This window comes from Brachycentrus maculatus, unplaced genomic scaffold (assembly GCF_059751285.1).
Source record: "Brachycentrus maculatus isolate JH-2025_06_01 unplaced genomic scaffold, ASM5975128v1 h1tg000475l, whole genome shotgun sequence".
In the NCBI taxonomy this organism is placed as follows: Eukaryota; Metazoa; Arthropoda; class Insecta; order Trichoptera; family Brachycentridae; genus Brachycentrus; species Brachycentrus maculatus.
The window spans coordinates 1,020,015-1,045,702 of NW_028281222.1; the positions used below are offsets into that span (position 1 = coordinate 1,020,015).

Sequence of the window (25,688 nt, forward strand, 5' to 3'; positions counted from 1 at the left end):
TACCATACAGGAGGCCCCGGGTTCGATTCCCAGGGGGGGGCAAATAAATATCAGTGATTTTTTCACTGTATTATTTATTTAATATAACCCTGGACTGGTACCTGAAGCGGAGGGCTGATCACCTTTCCTGCATGTGTTAATGATCAAGATAACACTGCGTTTATATGATGCAGTGCCCTATGCACCATAGGGTGCGGATAATGGTTTGAATGAATGATTGAATTGTTTTCGCCCTTACAATGTGTACTAACATTTCAAATGGACCATCATTTTTGCAAAAAAGTGTTTTATGCTTTTTTTAATAGACAATTTTACCCTACATATTAGAAAAAAATCACCATTGAAACGGTTACGTATACCGTGTCGGCAAATAAACACCTCAAACGTCTCTCTGAGCCTGGTCCATCGCCCGATGCTAAATTCCAACAAAAGGGTACCAGTTAATAAAGTCGACCATTGCACCTGCATTCAGTCTGCTCACAGATGTGTCATGTAGGAGTATACAAGAGACCTTATTTAGTGCCACGGACTACCTGTCCTGGAGGGAATAGAATTGCACAAGACAGGTTATTTAGTGGCGTGGACTCACCTATCCTCTTGTGGTCCTTGAAGTCCTGCTGCGGCTCCGAGTACGGGCGCAGCTCGTCCTCCTCGTAGCCGACGTTCATCCAGCGATCGCGCATGATGGTCTCCAGCGAAGCGCGCTTCTCCGGATTCAGCACCAGGAACTTCTTCAGCAGGTTCTCGCAGTCGGTCGACATGTAGAACGGTATTCTGGAATATTATTAAGCGGGTCATGTCTGTTTTTTAATACTTATTTTTATTTTATTTTATTTGTTCGGGAATTGTACAGCTTACATATAAAAAAAATGATATAATAAACAATAGTTACATTAACAATAATAAACATTACATTACATTAACAAAAATAGTTACGTTAAAAATAAAGCCAATTAAACAATTCCACATTTATGTTATAAAACTATTAAAAAACATTCAGAGATTTAAAAAAAAAAGGGTATGATATAAAATAATAGATTTAGCAGGAAGGAGAAGGAAAAGAAAGGAATTAATGAGGGTGGTTAAAGGATTTTTTTTCTAGGTAAGTTTAAAAATAAGAATTTATTTAAAAATCCACATTTATGTTATTATAACATAAATGTGAATTGTTTAATTGGCTTTTTTACGTAACTATTTTTGTGAATGTAATGTAATGATTATTATTGTTAATGTAACTATTGTTTATTATATCATTTTTTATTTGTAAAGCTGTACAATTCTAGAACAAAAAAATAAAAAATAAATAAAATGTCACATGTAAAAATCTTAATAATCTGGAGAATTTTTATATCCAGACCTGTATTTCCCCCGTAAAACCCTCTCTCTGAGCTCCCTCAGCGTGGAGCCGTCGAAGGGAAGTGAACCCGAGACCAGGGTGTACAGAATCACGCCCAGCGACCACACATCTACCTCTGGACCGAAATATTTCTTTCCTGAAAGATAAAACCAAACATAAATATCAGACTTTTCACCACAACATAAACATAAACAGCTTGTTCACCACAACATAAAAAAACATAAACAAAACTTTTTTCAAAAACAAAAATAAACCCTGAAGAGGACAACAGGTAGTGAGTGGATCAAAAAACATTTATTCCAATTACAAGTTCTAGCTTGATATGCATAGTACATAAAATACATTCTTCTTTTTTGTTGTTGTTTGAATTACCTAACGTCCAAGTGACTCTGAAATCTAGCTACGGCTTATGCAAAACCGCTTATCATGTCCCTACTCAGGCTTAAACTTTGTAAGTTTCATAGCCTTTGCCTACTCGTGAGTGGATTTACTCTTTATGTTTAAAGTGACTATAATTTCATGTAATTCATGAGTGAAAATTCTAGGCAAAAGCACTCGCTAGAGGCATGAGTTTAGTATATTCTTCTTCCGCGCGTTGTAGGCCTCGTGGCCTGTTTTTAAGAGGGATTAGCCTCCTGCGATGTCTTTTTATTTCTCCAAATAATATATTACAATGATCCACAAAGTTGATACTTTAAATGTTAAAAATGTGGGATGGTTGTGTTATGGGTGACCTTGGAACAGCTCGGGCGCCGCGTAGGGCGGGCTGCCGCAGAAGGTGTCCAGGCGCCGGCCGGGCTTGTACTCGTTGGAGAAGCCGAAGTCGGCGATCTTGATGTTCATCTCGCCGTCCAGCAGCAGGTTCTCCGCCTTGAGGTCCCGGTGGATGATGAGCTTCTGGTGGCAGTACTGCACGGCGCTCACGATCTGCCGGAACTTGGCTCGAGCCTCCTTCTCCTTCATCCGCCCGTGCAGCACCAGGTAGTCAAACACCTGCAACCAGACAATGTCAACTTTTACCTCCAATCATGATGACTCTCTCGAAAAGGCGTCTAACAAATAGGGGGTCCAGAGAAATAGCATTCCTAGAAATCCGTGTAACTCAATTCAAACCCTTATCCGCACCCCAATGGTGCATAGGGCACTGCATTATACAAACACAGTGTTATGCTTCATAAACTTATATATACCCGCCAATAATTCAGACTCCTGACCTGTCCACGCCCAAGTGTTTCAACCCTTTCGTGGGCGGTGGGAAGATGTATTTCCAGATAAGAAAATGGCACAAAAAAGTCATTGAGAAGCGGTGTTTTCACTTAAATTATACTATTGTCGATAGTACATCGTTCGGAGTGGACAAAGTCGAGATTTTTTGTGTCAGATTGTCCAAAAGTTTGAGTTTTTTCCGAAAAAATTGTTTTATTCAGCGTTTAGTGCTTTCTAAGATATATACTTCTATATTTCTATCACGGTATGTATTCGTGTTTACATAAATTAATAAATATGAGTATTTTTTGATATATTTCTTTTACATTCATATTATAAAATGGCTTCTTAATAATTTCACATAAGTAATTTGAAATAATTATAAGGAATAAAATTTGCCCACCAAAGGGCTAAACAGTTGTAAGAGATTTGGTATTCTCACCTCTCCGCCGGAAGCGTACTCCATGACTAGATACAAAGTCCTCTCCGTCTCGATAACTTGGAACAGTTTCACTATGTTTGGGTGATCCAGCATCTTCATTATCCGCACCTGCAAATCAAGGAACAAACGGTCATTGGAAAGCAATGACAGAGCACCTCCATCAGGATCTGAGGAATGGACCGTCTTACCACTGTCCTTCATATTTACACCTTAAGACAACCTTTTTTGACATCTATCAGTGTATCTCGTATTTTACAAACTATAAGACGCACCTTTCGATTTTTAAGCAACTCTTACCACTCTGTAGGCCAGACGTTCTGGCCCGTATGATTCTAGTAGGCAGCTCCGTGGGCCACAGTGTCTGGCCCGGCGCAGGTATAACTTTAATCACTGATTTCTCTATCACCCGAGTATATTCTACCAAAAAATATTTCAGATAAGTATATAGTTAATCTTAATTATCATGGTCATACGAATTGCCAGACAGGGTGTCCCAAAATTAGGGAACCAAAATATTTATTTTAATGGTAGAATAACGTCACATTTTTTTTATCAGAGTAGCTGATCAATTATGAGAAAAAATGGTCAGAGTGGAAAGGGTTAAAATAACTTTTTTATCAAAATGTTGTTACCGCAGAATTTTGGGTATCGTGGTATGCTTGTCGGAGTGGGGGGGTGTTATTTATCCATAGTATTTATTCATTTAAAATTTAATTTTTACTTGTATGGTATATGGTATATACCACTATTTCTTTTGAACACAATTGATTCAAGTACATATTTAAACTTCTTATTCTCCTTCAAACCCTCATCTGCACCCCAATAGTGCATAGGGCAGTGCATCATGTAAACGCAGTGTTATCTTGATGGTTAACAAATGAAGGAAAGGTGATCAGCCCTCCGCTTCAGGTACCAGTCCAGGGTAACATTGAATAAATATTAAGAGTGGAAAAATCACTTATATTTATTTGAACCCCCTCTGGGAATCGAAACCGGAATCTCCAGTATGGTAGCCGAGCGTGCTGACCATTACACTACAGAGGCGGAAGAATATATTTAAACAAGCAAGTTTTAATTTGGTCATGAACTTCCTGTATATTTTGCCTTTTTTAACCGTACTGACTTTCGCCAGTCACTTTGTAGTAATATGTATCCACTTGGTAAATACCACTAAATATTGGTAGTGTAATGGCAAAGGGGTATATCTGTCAAATTTTTCATTTCCTTAGTTTGTTCCGCAAAATGTCTAAAATAGTGTATTCCATAATCTGGCAAAAGAATATAGCTGTAGTTGCAACATTTATTTAGTTTTATTGAGATATGTATATTAAAAAATACATAAAACCAATGAGTTATTATTTAGTTTCACAAGTTTGTTTTTGCTCTCCTGTAAAATTTGGTCTGAGACAGATATACCCCTTTGCCTTTACACTACCGATATATATACCAATAGTCGTATTTACCAAGTAAAGCTTAAATTTAAAATTAAATCACGTGGATATTGTATGAACCTCAGAGTCTTGCACACTTCACCCCAAGGTTTGTAATAAAGAAAAATAAATAAAAGGCACGCAATGAAGGTCTCCATTATTGAATGCAAGGAGTGCCTTGCGTTTCTGGGTCTTCAGCAACATGGGGATTAGTGCTAGCCAGCCCGAGTGGACATAACTGTATTATCATACATCAAAAAGCATTTGAATGAAATAAAGAAACATCTACATATGCAGTGATTCCTCACAACATTTATAATACCATTGTAACACAAATACAAACGTCATGTGGTGTAATGATTAAAAAAAAAACACTTGGTTTTTTACCACTTGAGTTTTATTATAGACTACATGTTTCAGAAGTTAAACTTCCATCATTCAGGTCTGTATAATAAGTTTAACTTCTGAAACATGTAGTCTATAATAAAACTCAAGTGGTAAAAAACCAAGTGTTTTCTTTAATCATTGTAACATGTCTTACCACAAAGTTAATGCCGAAACAATAAATAAAATGTCATGTGGTGTGGCGAAAATGTATCTACAGGGTAAAAGGTTGAAGTGTTTTCATGCTCTCTGTGTTGATCAATAAATAACACTCGTTTTTACCATTTGAGTAATATTTATTTTAACGGCTAGTTTTGGAAGCTAAGGTTGCTTCCATCTTTGGGTCTGAATGTAAACTAATAATAACACATATATCGCTCACTCCTTTCAAGAACGTCATAAATCAAAAATCGTCAATTTTCAGCTGTGCATGTTTTCAGAATGCCCAGAAAATGTACTATATCCCAGCAAAAGAGGCATATTTTTAATTTCACATTTACCCGCTACAGGGCAGAAAGTGTTGTTATTGCATTTTGAAGAAAAGGTATTGTTAAATTATTTTTTTAAATGTACTAAATATTTTTCAAATGTAGAAAAAACCTTCAGGTTTTACCTAAAAAGATCTGTTGCACAGTAAAAAGTTCATTAAGTGGCTTGATATTTGTTTTTAAAACATTGTATTATATTTTTAAAGTTTAAAAACGTTCTCCTGAAAAATCAAGTTTTTTGATTTATGACGTTCTTGAAAGGAGTGAGCGATATATGTTTATATTCAGACCCGAAGATGGAAGCATGTGTAACTTCCGAAACTAGTGGTTAAAATAAATGTAACTCAAGTAGTAAAACAAATGTTCTCATTTACAATGTCATATCTTACCACAAAGTGATTTCTTATAGAAAATTTTTGAAAGACTGTTTTGAATATTTCGTGGGTATACTGGCAAAAAATGTTAACTCTAAAATCCCATTTTGAATACTCCCTCTTATTTAATGCTTTGTCCGCCTCCGTAGTGTAATGGTCAGCACGCTCGGCTACCATACTGGAGGTCCCGGGTTCGATTCCCAGGGGGGGTCAAATAAATATTAGTGATTTTTTCACAGTAATATTTATTCAATATAACCCTGGACTGGTACCTGAAGCGGAGGGCTGATCACCTTTCCTTCACGTGTTAATGATCAAGATAACACTGCGTTTATATGATGCAGTGTCCTATGCACCATAGGGTGCGGATAAGGGTTTGAATGAATTTAATGCTTTTATCCTGAATAAATAATAATAATAAAACCCTTATCCGCACCCCAATGGTGCATAGGGCACTGCGTCATATAAACGCAGTGTTATCTTGATCATTAACACGTGAAGGAAAGGTGATCAGCCCTCCGCTTCAGGTACCAGTCCAGGGTAATATTGAATAAATATGACAGTGAAAAAATCACTTATATTTATTTTACCCCCCCTTGGGAATCGAACCCGGGACCTTCAGAACGGTAGCCGAGCGTGCTGACCATTACACTACGGAGCTGACCATTACACTATGGAATAAAATACCCGCTATTAAACTTAGAGTTGCATTTACTTTTAATGGAGTTCTACAAATTAAACGCCAAATCAATAAATGAAGTAAACTTCTTTATCAAGAACGCATTATGAATCAGAGTGGCATGATTATACTAGCCGTAGCGCTAGAGAAGATAGTGAAATGAAAAATTGTGTATCTATCCACAAGGTTGGCTGGTATCAGGGTATTTTGAGATAAGCCGAGGCAGAGAGTACACAGGGAAATATAATCTGATATTTAATCACTGCCTTGATCAACTTGTGCGAGAATTATTATATCTAGGAAGAATTTTCAGGGAATGGTAATGTTATATGTATGTGTATATTTATATATATATATGCTAGACGAAGAATAACACCTACTCTAGGCAATTAGAAACTGCTGAAATGCGATGCTCAGATGGTGAGCTGGAGTGTAGAAAATACGTCCATAAAATACAAAACTCTCCATTCTCGAGGGAGAAAAGAGCGAATAAGGGAACAGAAAATACAAAACTCTCCATCCTCGAAGGAGAAAAGAGCGAATAAGGGAACAGAAAGTACAAAACTCTCCACCCTCGACGGAGAAAAGAGCGAATAAGAGAACAGAAATTATAAAACTCTGCATCCTCGAGGGAGAAAAAAGCGAATAAGGGAACAGAAAGTACAAAACTCTCCACCCTCGAGGGAGAAAAGAGCGAATAAAGGAACAGAAGGTACAAAACTCTCCATCCTCGAGGGAGAAAAGAGCGAATAAGGGAACAGAAAGTACAAAACTCTCCATCAGACCCCCAGGCAGACCTCCGAAAAGATGAAAAGACAGCTGGGAGTCGACATCCCAAGAGCGACATGCGGAGGCACTAACAGATCCCTAGGATCTACATAAAGAAGAAGCCTGAGGACAATCAACGAAGAGGTGAGAGCAACCTTATCAACAATTGCTCCAAATTTTTATCGCCTGTGCTAAGCTAGCAGGCTCACATTTTGCATTATACATCATATGTTATATATGTTTTCGGATTATATTATTTTAATAATAAATCAATATTATATTAACTTTATTTTTTTATGGTGTACCTCTAAAATGTCTTTGGCAGGTGTACCTTGAACAGGAAAAGTTTGCGGAACACTGCGCTAGAGTATCGAAAGATTATGTATCTGATTTTGGTAGTCAAAGGGTTAATGGTGCTGTTGGAGTAGTCGCCTCTGTCGATGACTTCTCTAGAGTGACAATAGCACACACATACCTTTAGTGTCAGGGACACGTGATCCCTAGGATCTACAAAAAGAAGCAGTAGAAGAAGAAGAATTCGTAATTAATTAAACCATATCCGCTCCCTAGGTGGAGCATATGGAGTCCACAAACTGTCTCCTGGCCTTTCTGTCGGCTGCCAGCTCCCTTGCATCCTCCCAAGTCAGATCCGCGTCCCGAAGTTCTGACGAGAACTGCCGACGAATTGTCAGCAGTGGTCGTCCTGGGCGGCGCGAACCTGATGCCTTGTAAAAGAGGCAAGCTTGGTGGTGGCTCTCAGGAGGCATGCGGAGTACATGGCCAAGCCAACTGAATCGCCTTTTCTTGACGACAGTTGTGACCGAGATTTGCTGCGTCCTACGCCTTATCTCTTCATTCCTCACAAAGTCAAACCACCGCAAGCCTAAAATTCTCAATTTTTAATTATTATTATTAATGAAGGGTAAGTCTCACCTCCCTGAAGAGCTTCTGCAGCGACCCCGGGTTGAGCTGGGTCTTGTCGATGATCTTGATGGCGACCTCCTTGCCCGTGGGCATGTGCTTGGCCAGCTTCACCTTGGCGAAGTTGCCCTTGCCGATCGTCTTGAGCAGGCGGAACTTGCCGATGTGCGGCTCGTCCGAGGGCCGCGAGCGGAACACGCGCGCGGCACCGCCCGCCGCCGCCGCGCCGCCCGCCGCCGCACCGCCCGCCGCGGCCGCCGCGCCGCCCGCCGCCGCCGCGCCGCCGGCCGCCGACGACTCGGACGCGCTCTGGAAAGAGACAAAGACGACGTTAATACATTTCTCAGTGTTTGAGAATACGATAAACTCATTTAAAACAAAATATGAGTGTGTCCAAATCCTTGTTCACAGATCTGGATTTCTCCACTTAGGAGCACACCCAAAGTGCTGTGAATAAAATTAATGGTAAAATTATAAGCGTCATAAAAAATTTTAAATCATGTTTTATTGCTGAATATTCATATTTAGGTCTCTAATACCGTTCTACTTGATCAACGTGTTCAGCCCGACTCCATTAAATTTAATAAATTTCCATGTCGGCTCCATTAATGTTGAACTAAATTTCCAGGACAACCCCATTAATTCTACCGAAATTTCCAAAACGACTCCACTAATTCTACCGAAATTTCCAGAACGACTCCATTAATTCTACCGACATTTCCACAACGTCTCCATTAACGCGGGTTTTCCTTTTCAAATTTGGAACTTACTGCCATCAATCCCGTCTTGCGCCTGCGCAGGGCCCCGAGTATGTATATCCCCGCGGCCGGAAGGAACGCCTTCCGGGCCCTCATCTTCCACTTCCGGTCCCGGATGTGGAACATCTAGCGGGCGCGGTCGAAATTTCCAATTCAAACGTCCGTCATATCGAACGGTTTCTCCACCACTTATTCATTAGCTAGTCATCGATTTATTAATGTTTTGCTAACGTTACCTACGTTTTATTAGTACAGCACACTCCATTGTTAACGCCGCGTTCATTTTAAAATTAATTCGTCTTAAATTACGTAGTTCCGTTAACTATTATTTAGCAAAATGAAGAACAAATATTAACTTCCTGGATAAAACAACAGTAATTGTAAATATTATAATAATTTGTCATAATAATAATGTAAATACACTATAATTCTTAGTATTCCAATATCCGGCTGGTTCAACACGAAAATAATTGAAATGGGATTAAAATGTGTATATCGCAGTATCGAACACACCGAAATCGTCACATAGTACATTTTATACATGCAGCGACGATACAATTAACGGCGTATAAATATTACGATCAAGATAACGCAATAGCAGTGCGGTCCTATGCATCATTCATTGTGATAGGTTTCGGAAAAAAATATACTAACAAATGCTTCAAAAGTAAAATGTGATTTTATTTTATTTTATTAAAACATTTTTTATACTACTTTTTGACATCTCATCAAAGATGAAGAAGAATATGGAAGTCTGGGCATTTACGGGGCTGACGACCGTCATAGGCTGGTTTAAGTGATCACTTTACACACGTGTAACATTCACCAATTCTACCCATTATTGACAACCACACTACTCAAATTCTCGGAAGTTCTATATATATGAACCGATTTAGAAACCTTGTTCTTGAATGAAAAGAACTTCACTAGAGACATCTATTGGTGAGAAGAAAATAAGCTTTTTATTAAGCAGAAAATCTATTATTAGTATGTGAGGTCCGAATCCTGGATTCACACGCATGAGAAACGCCAGAAAATATCATTTTCATTTTTTATTATTTAGCTTATAATTAATTATTCTTCAGTATATCAGTTTTCTTAATTAATTCGGCTGTCACTTTGTGGTACTATCTATCCAATTTTAATTTTACTTTTACTTGGAAAATACCAATACTTCTGTATAGTTTCGAAATAGTGGTATTTACTAACTTAAACTAAGGTTAAAAATCATTTTGAGGCCAAGCGGCCAAAATTAAAGCCGATGGTTAAATCATAATATTGCAAATAATAATTAAGTATTTGGACACACTCAAAATGTTGTAAAACATTTTTCATTGATTTGTTTTTTTTTTTTAATTTAAAAACATATAAGTATATACAATACGTTAATATTGTAACAAAATTCATATGTGGTAGATTTTTTTAGAGTAAAATAGCTGCAACTGTGCGAACGCTATTTTTAACTGTGACATACATACGTAAGAGATAACAAAAAATATTTGCTATCGGAAAACATAACAAAAGTTGTCACAGCTAAACATATGAAATATCACACGTATGACTTTTTAAATTAAACAGAAATTAGACAGTTCAAAGAATGTGTCACTTTCATTTTAAAAATAAAACATTACCGAAAACGACATGGAATTATCATTCCCATTTTCTTTTTCACAATTCAATAGTGTAAAATCTTATATTTAAAATTTTAATAAAATTCTTAAACTGTTGTTGGAAAAGGGAGCAGAGGAAGACCGAGAAAAACTTGGCACGATCGGGTATGACAAATACTTCAAAATGATTACTTTAGGATTCGCAATAATCGGCGGGTATATATAAGAATATGCATGAATCTAGAAGAGGTAAAGAAAATTTGCAAAGACAGAGTGATGTGGCGTTCCATTCTCTCTGCCTACCCCTACGAGGAGCGGCATGATGGTTAATTAGATATTTAGTTATAAAATTCTCCAAAAGATAAAACAGAATAAAATATTACAAAATAACAATGCGAATAAATTCAATATTTCAATTTGAACCAAAAACAACTCCACTGAAATAAATCGGTCCAATTCTGTTCCAAATTCAAATCTAAAAAAATATACAATAAACTATTATGACAAAATAGAATTATAAAGTTCTGAGTTCGAATTATTTCAAATATTAAAACAAGGTCAAATTTGAGTAATTTGAATTCAGAATAAGGATTAATAAAATAATCTGAATATTGTACCCCTCATTTCGAATACTGTTTATACATTCTTATTTCAAATTTAAAATACTTTACAAATTCGTGACGCTTCAATTTCTCCCAAAGGCAAACAAAGGAAAAACGTTTGCTTACACATTAAAAGGAGCGCCCAAAAGTCATCACAAAAAAATAAAGGGTATTTTTGTTCCATAGTATCTAGTATGACGTGTATCATTATTGTACGAGAAAAACTAACTAACTAACTAACCATCACGCCGCTTTCCCTCAGGGGTAGGAGTGAATAAAAAGCCGCACCAATCTGTCTTTGCACACAATCTTCACCTCTTCCACATTCATGCATCACCTCATACATACCCGCCGATTATTTCGACTCCTTACCTGACCGCTTTCAAGTATTTGGCATACTTGATCGTGCCAAGTTTTTCTCGGTCTTCCTCGGCTCCTTTTTCCAATTACATTCGCCTCGTAAATTTGTTTTACCGTTCTTTCCTCACTCATTCGTTCTACATGTCCAAACCATCTCAACACACCTTTCTTAATTTTATCTATAATGCTCATCTCAGCATTGCATTCCTTCCTTATTTCACTATTCGAACACCTATCATACATCGTTTTGTCGCACATTCTTTTGAGAGATCGCACAAGTTCTCATTTATTTCAGAACAACAACAAAAAGGTGGAAAGACAGCTGGGAGTCAACATCCCAAGAGCTACAAGCGGAGGCACAAACAGATCCTTAGGATCTAGAAAAAGAAGAAGAACAAAAATTGTGTGACTTTTCCATAAAAAAAATATGCCGAATTAAATAATTAATGTGAATCATTTAATTGGGCAGAATTGTTTAGGAAAAGGTCTCACAAAAAATAATGTTTTGTTCCGGAATCAATGAGGACTTTTGGGCACGCCTAGTATTTGAAAAGTTTGTCCAAATTATTTGCGCACTCCATTAATTAGCATACAAATTTATCGAGGAACAAAAAAGACGAAAAACGAAGTGAGGCCTGCTTATTCAAGAAATTGTTTTCAATTCATGAATATTCATGGGGACAAAAATAATAGCAAGGTCGTCTCATTGTGCGCGAATATCGCGAGAGAATGCGAGATCCCGAGGGAAATATTAGGGATGGAAAAAATGGCATTTAAAAAAAAATTAAATATAAAAATGAAACACTCGTATAGACGACTGTTGAGTTTAATAAGTTTATGTATTAATTTTAAATCAAACACAGATTTTGTGAGTCTACTGAGTTACTAACTTTGAGTCTACTAACTTAGTAGACTCAAAAAATCTGTGTTTGATTTAAAATTAATACATAAATTTAAATGGAGTTCTACAAATTAAACGCCAAATCAATAAATAAATGAGTTTATTGGGGTTCAGTTATCAATAGCCCGGAACTTAAACCCAGGTAACATTTGACGTAATTGAATTTTTCCTTAAAACACCGTAATTGGAAAAAGGAGCAGAGGAAGACCGAGAAAAATATGGCACGATCAGGTATGCCAAATACTTGAAATTGGTCAGGTTAGGAGTCGTAATAATCGGCGGGCATGTATGAGGAGATGCATGAACGTGGAAGAGGCGAAGAATGTTTGCAAAGACAGAGTGGTGTGGCGTTCTATTCTCTCTGCCTACCCCTGCGGAGAAGCGGCGTGATGGTTAGTCAGTGAGATTAACACCGTTTTTGTACTGATAAAATAAGTTTTTCTTCGAAATAAATATGTAGTTTTGAAAAGAAAAGAGTTATTGAAAAGGACTTCAAAAAAAATATATAATTTAATTAAAAATATTTTTTCAATATAAATTCTTTAAAAAATGTGCGTAGAGACACGTCTGGTCTCTCGCACTGCCGATCGCTTTCTGAATCAGATGTTCGAATTTGAGTTTCCCTTTAATGTGAGCACGACTAGTTTCCAGAACTACATTTCGTAATTAGACGTACAGTTTGTATTTTCACCTCTTGAAGAGAACATGTGTAGTTCTCTGCACTAGTCGTGTTTACATTAATAAACTCAAAAGTGGTACTAAACAAATGTTTCATTGTTTAATTTGTTAATTTCAATAATGTGTTATTCAAAACATTAACAACGTATTTTATTTGTAAGAGCCATTTTTTTTATAAATGATGCATAGGGCATTGCCATGTATTATATATCAGTTGCCTAATAAAGTTACTTTTTTATGTATATAATATTTTACATTATTAATAATAAAAATTAAGAAATTTCTGAATCTGACAAGAGATAAAAATTAGGCGCGTGGAATACGCATTTCAAATTTACTGAATTGGAAACGCAGGCACATCACTAAACTACAGAGAAAAAATTCGTCAAAAAACATAGAAAAAAGTGACAGCGCGGGAAAAACGGACCGCGAGGGAACAAAGTCGCGCAGCAACTACTATGGGTTGCCAGTGCTGGAAACTACCTATTTAGGTACCTACGCGTAATAACATGCTCACATAACATCCAGGGGTAAAAAACCCGCCAATTTAAGATGCAAACAAACATGAAATATAACAAAAGATTCAACCTAAGCCACACGAAATGGAAAACTAATATAAGTTATTTATTTAGGTGCATACATATGAATACACAGTTTAACAAACATATTTTATATATGAAAATAGCTGCCTATTGCCTTTATTTATTGAGAAAAGACAATTGAGATGGTATGGGCACATAGGGCGCAGAGAACCCGAACATATCATAAACCAGGCGATCGCCATGGATCTTCCTCGAAAGACATCTAGAGGAAGACCAAAAAATTCATGGATGCTGCAGAAAGATAACATGATTCGAAGGCATGGCCTAGGTGACGTTGTCCATGACAGAAGGACCTACAACCTGAGGACGAGGAGAGCTGACACCAACAGTCTAAAAAGACGATAAGTTGGGATGGCCAGGAAGAAGAAAATAAAAAAAATCGCGTAAAAAAGACAATTTTAATTATTCTGTCAAGATGGCCGCCGCTGGCTGGACGACGGACGGAGGGGGGGGGGGTGCCATGTGACCGGAAACGAGCGAAATGTCACTCAAAGCGGTCGGGAGAGGGGTGCGTTTAAACTATCACAGAAGCACCTCTTTGTGCCCGCATTTAATCCAGTAAGCCTATTTGAACCGCGGTATTGGGTAACAGGCTGTGACGCAACGCACAGACGCATCACTTCTAGGGAGACACTCACGACACGCTGTCGACATCTATATTCTATTTATTTAAACTTCATGTACAGAAAAGAAAAAGTTAATTGGCGGGCTTATTGCTACAAAGCGATATCTTCCGATCAACCAAAAACTGACTGGTGTGAGGCTAGACAAAATTCTATGTTATATACGTACACAACAAGACAGGTGTTAAAAACCAAAATTTTATATATACTTTTTCCTAACAAAATTAATTTAAATTCAATGAGTTTAAGTACCGTAGAACGAGGCTTTTTGAACTTTAATGTGTTACTTAAGCCCAGTGAAAAAAAATATTTAGATCGTGGTATCGATCGAAGTATCGTGACAATAAGTGTCACCTGTCAGGGAAACAAGGAATCATGTCGATACATTCATTATTGTAGACCAAATACAGTTTTTTTTTGTTCTGGGCTCAAGTAACACCTCAGAGTTCAAGTAGTCCCATAAATTTGTTTTACCGTTCTTTCTTCACTCATTCGTTCCACATGTCCAAACCATCTTAACACACCTTTCTTAATTTTATCGATAATGCTTATCCCAGCTTAACTTTCCTTCCTTATATGAAGAAGAGGAACTTACACTTATTATTTATTTATTATATGTCCTAGTCGTACAGGAGAAAGTGCCCAACTAGCTAAACGTAAAATGTTCAGGAGGGCCATTTAAGTCACTTTTGCTTGGCAACAAAATAAACATCAATGCAGTTAGTCATTTTTAACAAGTCAATATATTATACTTTCAAGTTTCAAATCGCTTTGGGATTTTTCAGGGCAATATCAAGCTAGTAAGATATCAAATAGTCAATAATCACGTTTTTATAAAAAAAAAATGCACTTGGTTATTTTCTCCTGTATGACTACGATTTGTGGATGACATTTTTTTTTTATTGTGTTTTTTTTTTAATATGTATATATAATACTTGTTCTTGCGAATCCCGAATTTACTATGGGATTTTTTTTCAAACGTCTAAAAAGCTTCGAGTCGTGGTACCTACTTCGCTGGAAGCACTTTATAATAATATAATATAAAATGGCAACACAGCACATGTTATCGATACGTTATCGATCCGGCAACGCCGCTAGGAAAATTATAATGAGTCATTAAACGCAAAATATTATCTCTTAAACAATAGTACACATCTAGTTATAATTGTGCTATCGGATACGAAATCACGCTTATCACTACGGCCGCTAGTCGTGATAACGATTTTCTGGGTTATTTTCCCGCGTTTGGTCACAATTAGATGCCAAAGTCAGGGACTGATGTAATTTGTATAGGTCCCAAAAAAAAAGAAAAAGAAGAGGAAGGGTAGGAAGAAGAAGAAGAAGAAGAAGAAGAAGAAGAAGAATAAGAGTAAGAAGAAGAGTTTTTTCTTAATTTAAAGATGTATGTTTTTAGTGTTTTTATTATTTACACAAATACTTCAATTTCATACTATTTCTGTGAGCCTAAGCGGCTCATTATTAGAGTAGAGTGGGTTCGAACCGAGAAACTCTGACTCAAGAGTCCGCGACACTAGCCACGGGACCACAACCCGACACACTCCCAAACAATTGAGAAATAAATTAATAGTTCTCAGGGAGGAATTCAATTAAGACCAATCTTCACACTAAATTTAATAATCATTATATAATATCATAATTTCATACTATTTCTGTGAGCCTAAGCGGCTCATTATTAGAAATAGGTATCAAATTGTGGTAGAGAGGGTTCGAACCGAGAAACTCTGACTTAAGAGTCCGCGACACTAACCACGGGACCACAACCCGATACAACATATGCACATTGCAAAATATGCTAGTACATCTTTAAACATAATTAAAATTACCGTTTTTTTATTTGATTTTTTTTCAAAAATCTCTAAAATCCCTGTTTGAATAATCTCTGTTATTTAAAGCTTTTAGCCTGAATAAAATACCCGCTATTGGACTTTAAGTTGCATTTACTTTTAAAACCACATAAATATGACATTTCAAGCACCTGAAAATTTTATAATACTGCATCATTAACCCCTCGTGTGATTTGCCCGACTACAATCCGGGCAAGTATTTTGCTGACACAGCGATTTGCCCGAATCCAGCTCTTTTTTCTTTCCTAATATTGTTTATTTATGTTTTATACTGATTTTTTATATTTCAAAATATGATTTCACCCCAATGGTGCATAGGGCACTGCTTCATATAAACGCAGTGTTATCTTGATCGTTTACACATGAAGGAAAGGTGATCAGCCCTCCGCTTCAGGTACCAGTCCAGGGTAGTATTGAATAAATATTACAGTGAAAAAATCACTTATATTTATTTGACCCCCCCCCCTGGGAATCGAACCCGGGACCTCCAGAACGGTAGCCGAGCGTGCTGACCATTACACTACGGAGGCGGACGGAAAAAGGGTGACTTTTTTTGACCCCACTTTTTTTTTACTCAAATTTACATATTTTTAAGTTTACGTTTTTTGCCAGTACACTTACGATACTTAATTTATTATTAGATTAAAACCAATATTTTTAGCTTTTCCACTTTTTTTATTTGACCAGCGACCGGGTTTCGTCGTTACCGACATCATCAGACTGGTGAGAGGCTATACAAATTGTTATGTTATATATAAAAGAAGGCAGGAGTTGATAACTAAAATGGTCAAATAAATAAAGTGGAAAAGCTAAAAATATTGGTTTTAATCTAATAATAAATTAAAAATGCAATTCCATCACGAAGTGTCAGTGGATAATATAAACACTTAAATACAATCTTTACAAATTTTGCCATAACGCATTTCACGAAGGATGAAAAAATCAATGATTAAAGAAAACACTTCGTTTTTTACCACTTGAGTTTTATTATAGACGTAAGTCCCTTGACTAACCTCTTCCCCTTACTTTCCCCTCTCCTTATTTATAGAAAAATTTTATATTTTATATTTTAGTTATTATACAGAGCTGAATGATGGAAGTTTAACTTCTGAAACATGTAGTCTATAATAAAACTCAAGTGGTAAAAAACGAAGTGTTTTCTTTAATCATTGTAACATGTCTTACCACAAAGTTAATGCCGAAACAATAAATAAAGGATGAAAAAATCGTTGATTTAAAAAAAAAATTGATACGATTACTATTCAAATATGACCAGTTGCGATTATTATGCACCGGCAAATAGCAAATGCACACAAGTCCACATCATTCCAAGGCGAGTGGTCGGATGATGCATCATTTCAGCGAGACAAGTATGAAATATTATCAATAAATTACTGCTATCAATGAGACTCGCTTATCAGTCGCCTGATAGCGAGAAAGGTGGAATTATTTGCACTACGACGCTTCCTTTGGAAACTAAATCCAGCAAAAACGTTACAAAGCACAGTAATATTGACGGGAACGTACAGTCAAACCCGGTTATAAGAGTGCCCAAACTAAAAAAAGAGTGAACAAACACGTCTCCCAGGTTTGGGTGATATTACCCTTATCGGATTGGACCAATAAACACACAAAGATATACTAGTACACCGTTGAATGTGTGTGTATGCGAAACGATTCCCAGAGCGATAGGATAATCTAGTCTATACGAATACAATATGCTTATGTTGAAACACATTTTAGACGGGTATTTTTTACGCCTGCGCTGGTGGCGGGATTTCATAATTACGAACGTATAGTTAAGACCTTAACAAAGAGATTGGTATATAAAAAAAACATTATATAATTCCTTTTTTTCTGCCTTTGAAATGAGGTAAAAATACCCTTTCCGACCGGGTAGATATACCTTTCCCGTCCGAAGTGTGTGTTAATGATTTGGAATGATGAATGAAAATTGTGTAGCAAAAAATATACCTTTATAAAATAAAACTACTTTGTTTTTAACCACTTTTTTGGTACCTTTCTCCAACCGGTTTCGACAAGAAGCTCGTCATCATTTTGGCTGTCCAAACTTAAAACACAGTAAGGGACATTTTTTTGTAGTACGTTTTGTTTTGTAGAAGTAGATTCTACTTAGTCCAAAAATGCAAAAAAACGTACTACAAAAAAATGTCCCTTACTGTGTTTTAAGTTAGTACAGCCGAAATGATGACGAGGTCTTGTCGAAACCGGTTGGAGAAAAGTACCAATAAAAAGTAGTTAAAAACAAAGTGGTTTTATTTATTAAGTTTATAAAATGTGCCACACAGTATCTGCGAAAAACATTGAAGAAAATAAATATACCTGTTTCCCAGTCGGTAACGGAGCAATGTTTTTCACTATGGGAGCGATGGGGGTCCTCTTGACGGCGGGACGCACGGCGGCCGGCTGCGCGTCGCTGTTGTTCCGGCTGAGGAAGGTCCTAGCGCGGACGGCGCCGCCGGTCGAGTTGCGGCCCGCCTCCCCGCGCGAGAATCCCTTGCCAGGCCGGCCGGGCTCGGCGTCCGCCACCACCACGTCGCTGATGCCCGACTTGAGCAGGTTGCTGATGGCGCGCCCGCGCACGCCCGCCACGCCCGCGGGCGCCGCGCCGCCCGTCGAGTGGCGCGTGCCCTCCCCGCGGCTGAACGCCGGCCGCTCCTGCGCGTCCACGCCCGCGTCGCTGATCCCGGTGCTCAGAAGGTTCTCGTGCTCCCCGTACCTGTTGCGCACGTACACGACTTCATCTTCGGGAGTGACCGGCTTACTGGGCGAATCTTTCAACCCTTTTTCCATCTCGTTGATCTGCTTCTGAAGGTTGTCCAGCATCTCGTTGGAAGCCTTGATTTTTATCACAGTCACATTATCACTGTCGGACCCGTTCGTGTAGGAACTCGGCCCGTTCGGAATATCCGGTGTATTGAAGGATTTCAGCTGAATCGGGACAGCTCGGTTCACGCTCTTGGCGGGCAGCCCGAACTCGAGACGCCGGGGCGCTATGCCGGTGGATGTCAGCTCGTACACGGGCTTCTGCGACTTCTGCTCGTACAGCCTGGTGGCTAGGCTCGAGGAGACAGCCACGCAGGCCGCGCTGCGGTCGGCGTCCGTCGCCGGCGGCTTGTCCATCATGGCCAGAGATATCGCGGACGGTTTTTCTTCCGTGCCCCGGTCGCCGTTGACCTGCGCGGGCGGCTCCGCTACCTTGCGGGGGGGAATGCGAAAGCTCTTCCTTATAAAGTCTTCCCTGTTCAACTTTCTATCCATTTTGACGGTGTGTCGCGGGGAACTGTTCCATAATCACATTCGAACGAAACCTTTAGACGGCCTAGCGCGACGCCGCAGCGCGTTCATGTCTCGCGAAGTTTTCCGCCGGACTGGTAATCTCGCGTTATCTTCGATGATTAAGAGTTCGTTATCAGCCGTATCGGAAAGATAGGGCGGCGGTGCGGCCCGTCCGACGCGAGCAGTGGCGAGGGACCGCCAGCGGGGAGCGCTCGGCTGTTGGAAGCTCTCCTGGGCAGACGACAGCGCGTCATGATCGGCCGGCGGCAGCTCCGTGAGCCGTGGCAGCTCGCTACAGGGGCGACATCTGTCTTCCGACCATATCGTGACCGTAGCCAATATGTCCTCACTCCGGAACGATAACACATGCGAAGGTTACCGAGATAAACGGATGACGCACTGTTCGTACATTCGATCAGATAAAACCTAGACTCACATTCAGATTTCTATCGAACAATAAAGTTTTTAGTACACATTTGTCCACACGCTATTATCGATATTGTCTGTTTTATCTCGCACACAGTTTTGAGTAAGTAAAACTGAAATTGAATAAGAAGTTATATTCACCGGTCACTTTCAACATACAGACGATAGTCTAAACGAACGACTTTGACAAGTACAACTAAATCGGAGCATGCAGAAGAAAAACTATCTGAAGACCCAGAAAGCGATAGAGAAAGTAGTTCAATACGGTCCCTCAAATATGGTCCGTGTCCTCGTTAGGCCAACGGTCGTCCGAAGAGCGAAGAGATGGATTCAGTTCTGCAAAAGGGAGACGAAGAAAATCGGTCAGTCAGGTATGCACGGCGTCCTAGATCCAACAACAAACCACTGACAGACACGCGAACGACCCGACCAACGAACGCTCCCAAGCGAGAGATGATCCAACCGGCCAAGGTGAGGAACTGCGCGAACACGCACAACGAAAGCAGCGCCATGACGCGAAGCCAAAAGAAAACACAAACATACACGATTACCATCACCAGATCCAAACGACCAAAACGGCACAAAATCATTTTCAATTAGCACACCTGACACAAGCAGCGGTTTCTGTGAAATCCGCATTATCAAACACAATCCCGACGGCAATGGAAACAATTCGCCATCAAACCGAGGGTCAGCCTCACAAACAATCGGAGTTGATAATACCCGCCTTCCTTTATGGAGGAATCGAAAAGCGGAAAATTACATTCATTGAAACAGCGATTCGGCACGATCGCAACAAACACTGTCAAAATTAGGTTATATAAAAGACCTAGAGCCCAAAATACTTGGCTATAACAATAGAGTAAAAATTGGTTTATATAAAAAACATAGAGCCTAAATAGTAAGCTTAAAAGATATCTATCCATTTTTAATGTAAGTTTTATTGGTAAATACCGAATTTTCTTAAAATCTATTGTGACGTGTTTCGATACATTCCGCGTCATTTTCAAACACCGTATGTGAAGCTAATTCTAAATTTTCAATGACTAACGCATCCCCCCTATTGTCTATGTTCGCTGATAAATAAAAAATAACAATATTAATTCATTCCGCATCATTTTCAAAGACAGTATGCGAAGCTAAGTCTAAATTTTACAGTCGTGTCCTTGGGGCGTTGAAGGATGAAGACGCGGTAGAAGCTGTTTCTTAATTACCATTTTTTTTTATCAGTGGAAAGACAGACAGTAGTAAAAACAAGTATATAGACATGTACTTGACAATGCTCGGCTACCATTCTGGAGGTCCCGGGTTCGTTCCCCAGGTGGGTCAAATAAATATAAATGATTTTTTTTCACTCTAATATTTATTCAATATCACCCTGGACTGGTAACTGAAGCGGAGGGCTGATCACCTTTCATTCACGTGTTAACGATCAAGATAACACTGCGTTAATATGCAGTGCCCTATGCACCACTGGGGTGCGAATAAGGGTTTGAAGAATGAAGACTTGACGATATGTATTACCTATTTTTTACAATAAGTGATAATATGGATTTATGGTCAATATATGGCATATATGCTTTTCGCCCTCCGTGCCAAGAGTGTTGTCGGAATGTTGACGGAAACTGATCATACCTCGTGTTGTAAATATTTGTCGCACGTTCGGGGCAATGTTTTCGAAGGACAACCGACAGGTCCCAATCACATTAGACAGAGTAAACAGTAAAACGGGCAGTAAACAGCTTTGGGAACGCGAGAGACGGGAAAGGCGAAATGTTGAAGTATTTCCGGCGCGTCTACTTAGCTATATTGCCTATAATCCCAAACAAAATGAAAGGCAACTTGGCCATTTTTAATTGCTTTCTCCGACTGAGGATTCACGACCCTCGGGATTTGCGGAATATTAAAGATACGTAATTATAAATTTTGTCCGCCTCCGTAGTGTAATTGTCAACACGCTCTGGAGGTCCCGAGTTCGATTCCCAAGGGGGGGTAAAATAAATACAAGTGATTTTTTTCACTGTAATATTTATTAAATATTACCCTGGACTGGTACCTGAAGCGGGGGGCTGATCACCTTTCCTTCATGTGTAAACGATCAAGATAACACTGCGTTTATATGAAGCAGTGCCCTATGCACCATTGGGTGCGGATAAGGGTTTTATTATTATCAATTAGAAATTAGCACAACTCTTAGCGTAACGAGTTATTTATGGAGTTACATGATCAAACATAACACAAGCAAATAAAATAATGGATTTTATTTTCAAATGAATGGCTAACTTTATTTTTCATAATTTTAAGTTAAATTTCATAAACACCTCAGGGTATGCGTAAAATTATACCTAATTAACATCTCAAAATACGAGTATATGAAGAAGAATATGGAGGTCTTAAATATGGACTTAAGACCTATTATAGCACATTTAAGTGATCACTAAACTAGCCTATGATCACTAAACTAGCCTATGACAGTCTGTAAGCTCTGTAGATACCCAGACATCCATATCCTTCTACATCTATATCGAGATATAAACATAACTCCTAAGTGGACAAACCCAGATTCGTGAACCAAACAAGATTTGGACACTCAAAATATTGGCGTATTTTATTGCACTTAACAATATAATATATTAGAAGTACAAAATGTACTATTATATTGACAGCAAAAAAGATCCCACAAAGGCTTGACCTGTGTGTGGGTATACATTTTATTTTAAATCTTAATAAAGTGTGCTGAAAGAAAGAAGTTTGAATAAATTTTATTTTAGAAAGAAGGTTGAATGAATGCTTAAATTTGATTGTTTTGAAGAAAAACGAAGTTTGGCTTAACATTGATAACAAAGGCTTTGATTGATGTAGTAATGTAGCCTATGACGGTCGTCAGCCCCGTAAATGCCAGACTTCCATTTTCTTCTTCATCTTTGATGAGAATTTTTGAGTCTACTAAGTTGTATTTTATTAACAAAAAACACATAAAAAAATTATATTGTGACAATTGTTTCGCCTTGTTAGGGCATTATCAAACGAATGTCTTGACATTCGTTTGATAATGCCCTAACAAGGCGAAACAATTGTCATAATATAATTTTTTATGTGTTTTTTGTTAATAAAATACAACTTAGTAGACTCAAAAAATCTGAGTTTGATTTAAAATTAATACATAAATTAAAATGGAGTTCTACAAATTAAACGCCAAGTCAATAAATAAAAATAAAAAAATGAAAAAATTGATGAGAATGTTAAAAAATAATATGAAAATAACTCCTGTAATTGGAGATAATCCCGGTTTTGTGAAAAAGTATTTGGACACACTCAAAATAATGTTAATAATGTATGTTTTAACCATGGCGATCGGTGCCACAAGGTACAAGAGACAATTTCGGGAGTCTATCTCGTCGACACAAGAAAGGTGATATATTAATAAATCACCATAAAAAAAGGGCCGAGAAACCCACTAAAGCGTGCGTAATTGCCGAACCCACGAATTAGGTCTGACCTTCGTGCGCAAAGGGCGGGCCGCTAATTCGCCAATTTGCCGAATTAGCGGCCCGCCCTTTGATGCTGTGCACGGCGGACCCATCCGCGGGCATCTGGCGGGGCGGCGGGGCGCGATCCGTATTTATACACTTTCGGTCGATCGCGGCAGCGGAATGAATCAGACGCGGCGCGCTCTGATTGGCCGGCCGAGCCCTGCCCGGCGGATCGTGACAGATGCGGGCCGACAACGGCTCGATGATGGGGCCGAAGGAGGCTGACGCACCGGAGCGTCTTTTCAACGATTGAGAATGTTTATTATAAACATAAAGAGTAAATCCACTCACGAGTAAGAATAAGCTATAAAACTTGAAGCCTAAGTTGGGCCATGATAAGCGGTGTTGCATGAGCCGTAGGTAGATTTCAGAGTCACTTGGACGTTAAATAATTTCTTTGCAAATAATCTTCGCCTCTTCCACATTCATACATCTCTGTACACATATCCGCCGATCATTCTGACTCCTGGCATGACCACATGCACCATCACCAGTCAACCAATCAACCTCCAATTTAGAAAGTAAGACTAAATTCAATTTAAGTGTTTGAAATACAGTAAACCCCCTATAACGTTGAGATAGGTACCGCGTTATCGAAGGAAACATTATTGGAGGCTAATACTTTAAATTGTATTTTTACATTTAAATCAGCGAAAATGACTGAAATAAGTCATTATGAAATTAAAAAAGCTGTATCTACAATTACCGAATAAATATTTTAAAAAATACAATTCGACATCATTTACCCCCTATAACGTTCCCTTCGATAACCCAGTACTTATCTCAACGTTATAGGAGGGTTCATTGTACTTGACCGTGCCAAGTTTTCCTCGGTAACAAGTAACAAGTTATAAACACATTTTTAAGCAATTTTGATCAGATTAATGTTTGAGAAATACCACAAGCACAAAACAAAATAGATGTAATTTTCTCAACACACAAAAAGAGTCGTTTTAGAAAATTAAATAAAATAAAAACTCCTCAACGTTCACTGGATTCCCAGTTAATCCATTAGTCATCGTTTTTCCCACCAAAAAACGTAAATAATCACCCAACGAAGCGCACAGCATTACCGTAATAAGAAGCTCCGTCGAGTGAAGCGTACAATGACGTCGGAGAAGATAAATAACCGTTGAAGAGAATTTTAAAAAATCAGCATTTATTTAATTCTCAGAAATTACGACATTAATTCTCAGAAGTTACCTGGCGTTAACATAAATTATGCAAAATTTGATGACCAGAAATAGTACGAGGCATTTTCAATACATACATTGATTCTGTAGAATAACGCGATAATTTTAATGCGAAAATAAATGCACTTTTTGAGTTTATTAATGTAAGCGCGACTAGTTTCGAGAACTGCAGGTGCTAGCATCAACAGGTAAAAAACATGAACGGTTTTTACGGAGCATTTTCAATTCATTTTCAAAGATAAAACGTTTGATTGAGACCACTTTACGAGTTTATTAATGTAAGCACGGCTAGTTTTGAGAACTACAGGTGCTATGATCAACAAGGTGAAAATACAAACGTTCTTTACGAGGCGTTTTCAATACGTTATTTTTGTGGAACAAGATGATAATTTCAATACAAAAATAAAACACTTGATTGAGACCACTTTTTGAGTTTATTTAAGTAAACATGACTAGTTTCGAGAACTACAGATGCTACAGGGGCGTTTTCAAAACGATATTACTGTGGAATAACGCGATAATTTTAAGGTAGAAAATAAAACACTTGCATAAGACCACTTTATAGTTTATTAATCCAAACACGACTAGTTTTGAGAACTACAGATGCTCTCATCACTATTTTTATTTTCACATATTGACAAGAATATTTGCAATTCTTGAACTAATCGCGTTGACAATAATTAACTCAAAAGAGGTTTTATAAGTGTTTTATTTTTATATTTAAACACGTAAAATGATAGTTACAATGTATTGAGCATCATCATAGATAAGATAATTGACGATAGCGAGGTAATCAAAACGCGGAAAACTACAAAGTAATAAATTTTACAAAATTCAAAGAATATTGACGTTCGTAGTTCACGGAAATAATTTCGTGATAAAAACCGTTCGGTCGAAAGTCAAACTCGGTTCGAGAAAACGTTTGAGGCATTAAGAGAGAAAAAACTATTTAGCTTCAAATTTGAGTGGGAATTACTTTGTATTCCAATTCAGTGAAGAAAGCACTTTTAAATTTCAGTTTTATTTTTAGCACTATTTCTTCAAATTAAAGATTTAAGATTTTAAACCACAGTATTCGATAAGTCGCAATTTAATTTTCTCTTAATTCAGGTAACATTTTTCGTATTTGATTTTTTTTAAACACCGCTTTTGTATTGAAAAATTAAGTGCTACTTCGAAATAATCAAA

The 25,688-nt window shown here is 38.0% G+C and overlaps 1 protein-coding gene and 1 long non-coding RNA gene across 16 annotated transcripts in view; both read right to left on the reverse strand.

Annotated features, from left to right (window-relative positions):
• The window catches only part of LOC148302126 (serine/threonine-protein kinase MARK2-like), a 205,387-nt gene that overhangs the window by 72,674 nt on the left and 107,025 nt on the right, over positions 1-25,688 (reverse strand). For 13 of the 15 annotated variants that reach the window (XM_088272075.1, XM_088272076.1, XM_088272083.1 and 10 more), the window contains exons 2-7: positions 18,392-19,887; positions 8,062-8,358; positions 3,006-3,113; positions 2,092-2,350; positions 1,358-1,493; positions 590-774 (exon numbers count right to left, since the gene is read on the reverse strand). In XM_088272075.1, coding sequence (XP_088128201.1) covers positions 590-774; positions 1,358-1,493; positions 2,092-2,350; positions 3,006-3,113; positions 8,062-8,358; positions 18,392-19,330 — 1,924 coding nt within the window. In that variant the 5' untranslated portion in view covers positions 19,331-19,887. The remainder of the gene's footprint in view (positions 1-589; positions 775-1,357; positions 1,494-2,091; positions 2,351-3,005; positions 3,114-8,061; positions 8,359-18,391; positions 19,888-25,688) is intronic. The other 2 variants (XM_088272086.1, XM_088272084.1) reach the window with 1 other exon arrangement.
• LOC148302127 (uncharacterized) overlaps positions 19,971-25,688 on the reverse strand; it is a 151,321-nt gene continuing 145,603 nt past the window's right edge. The window contains exon 5 of the long non-coding RNA XR_015838700.1: positions 19,971-20,110. This is a non-coding gene — a long non-coding RNA (uncharacterized LOC148302127). The remainder of the gene's footprint in view (positions 20,111-25,688) is intronic.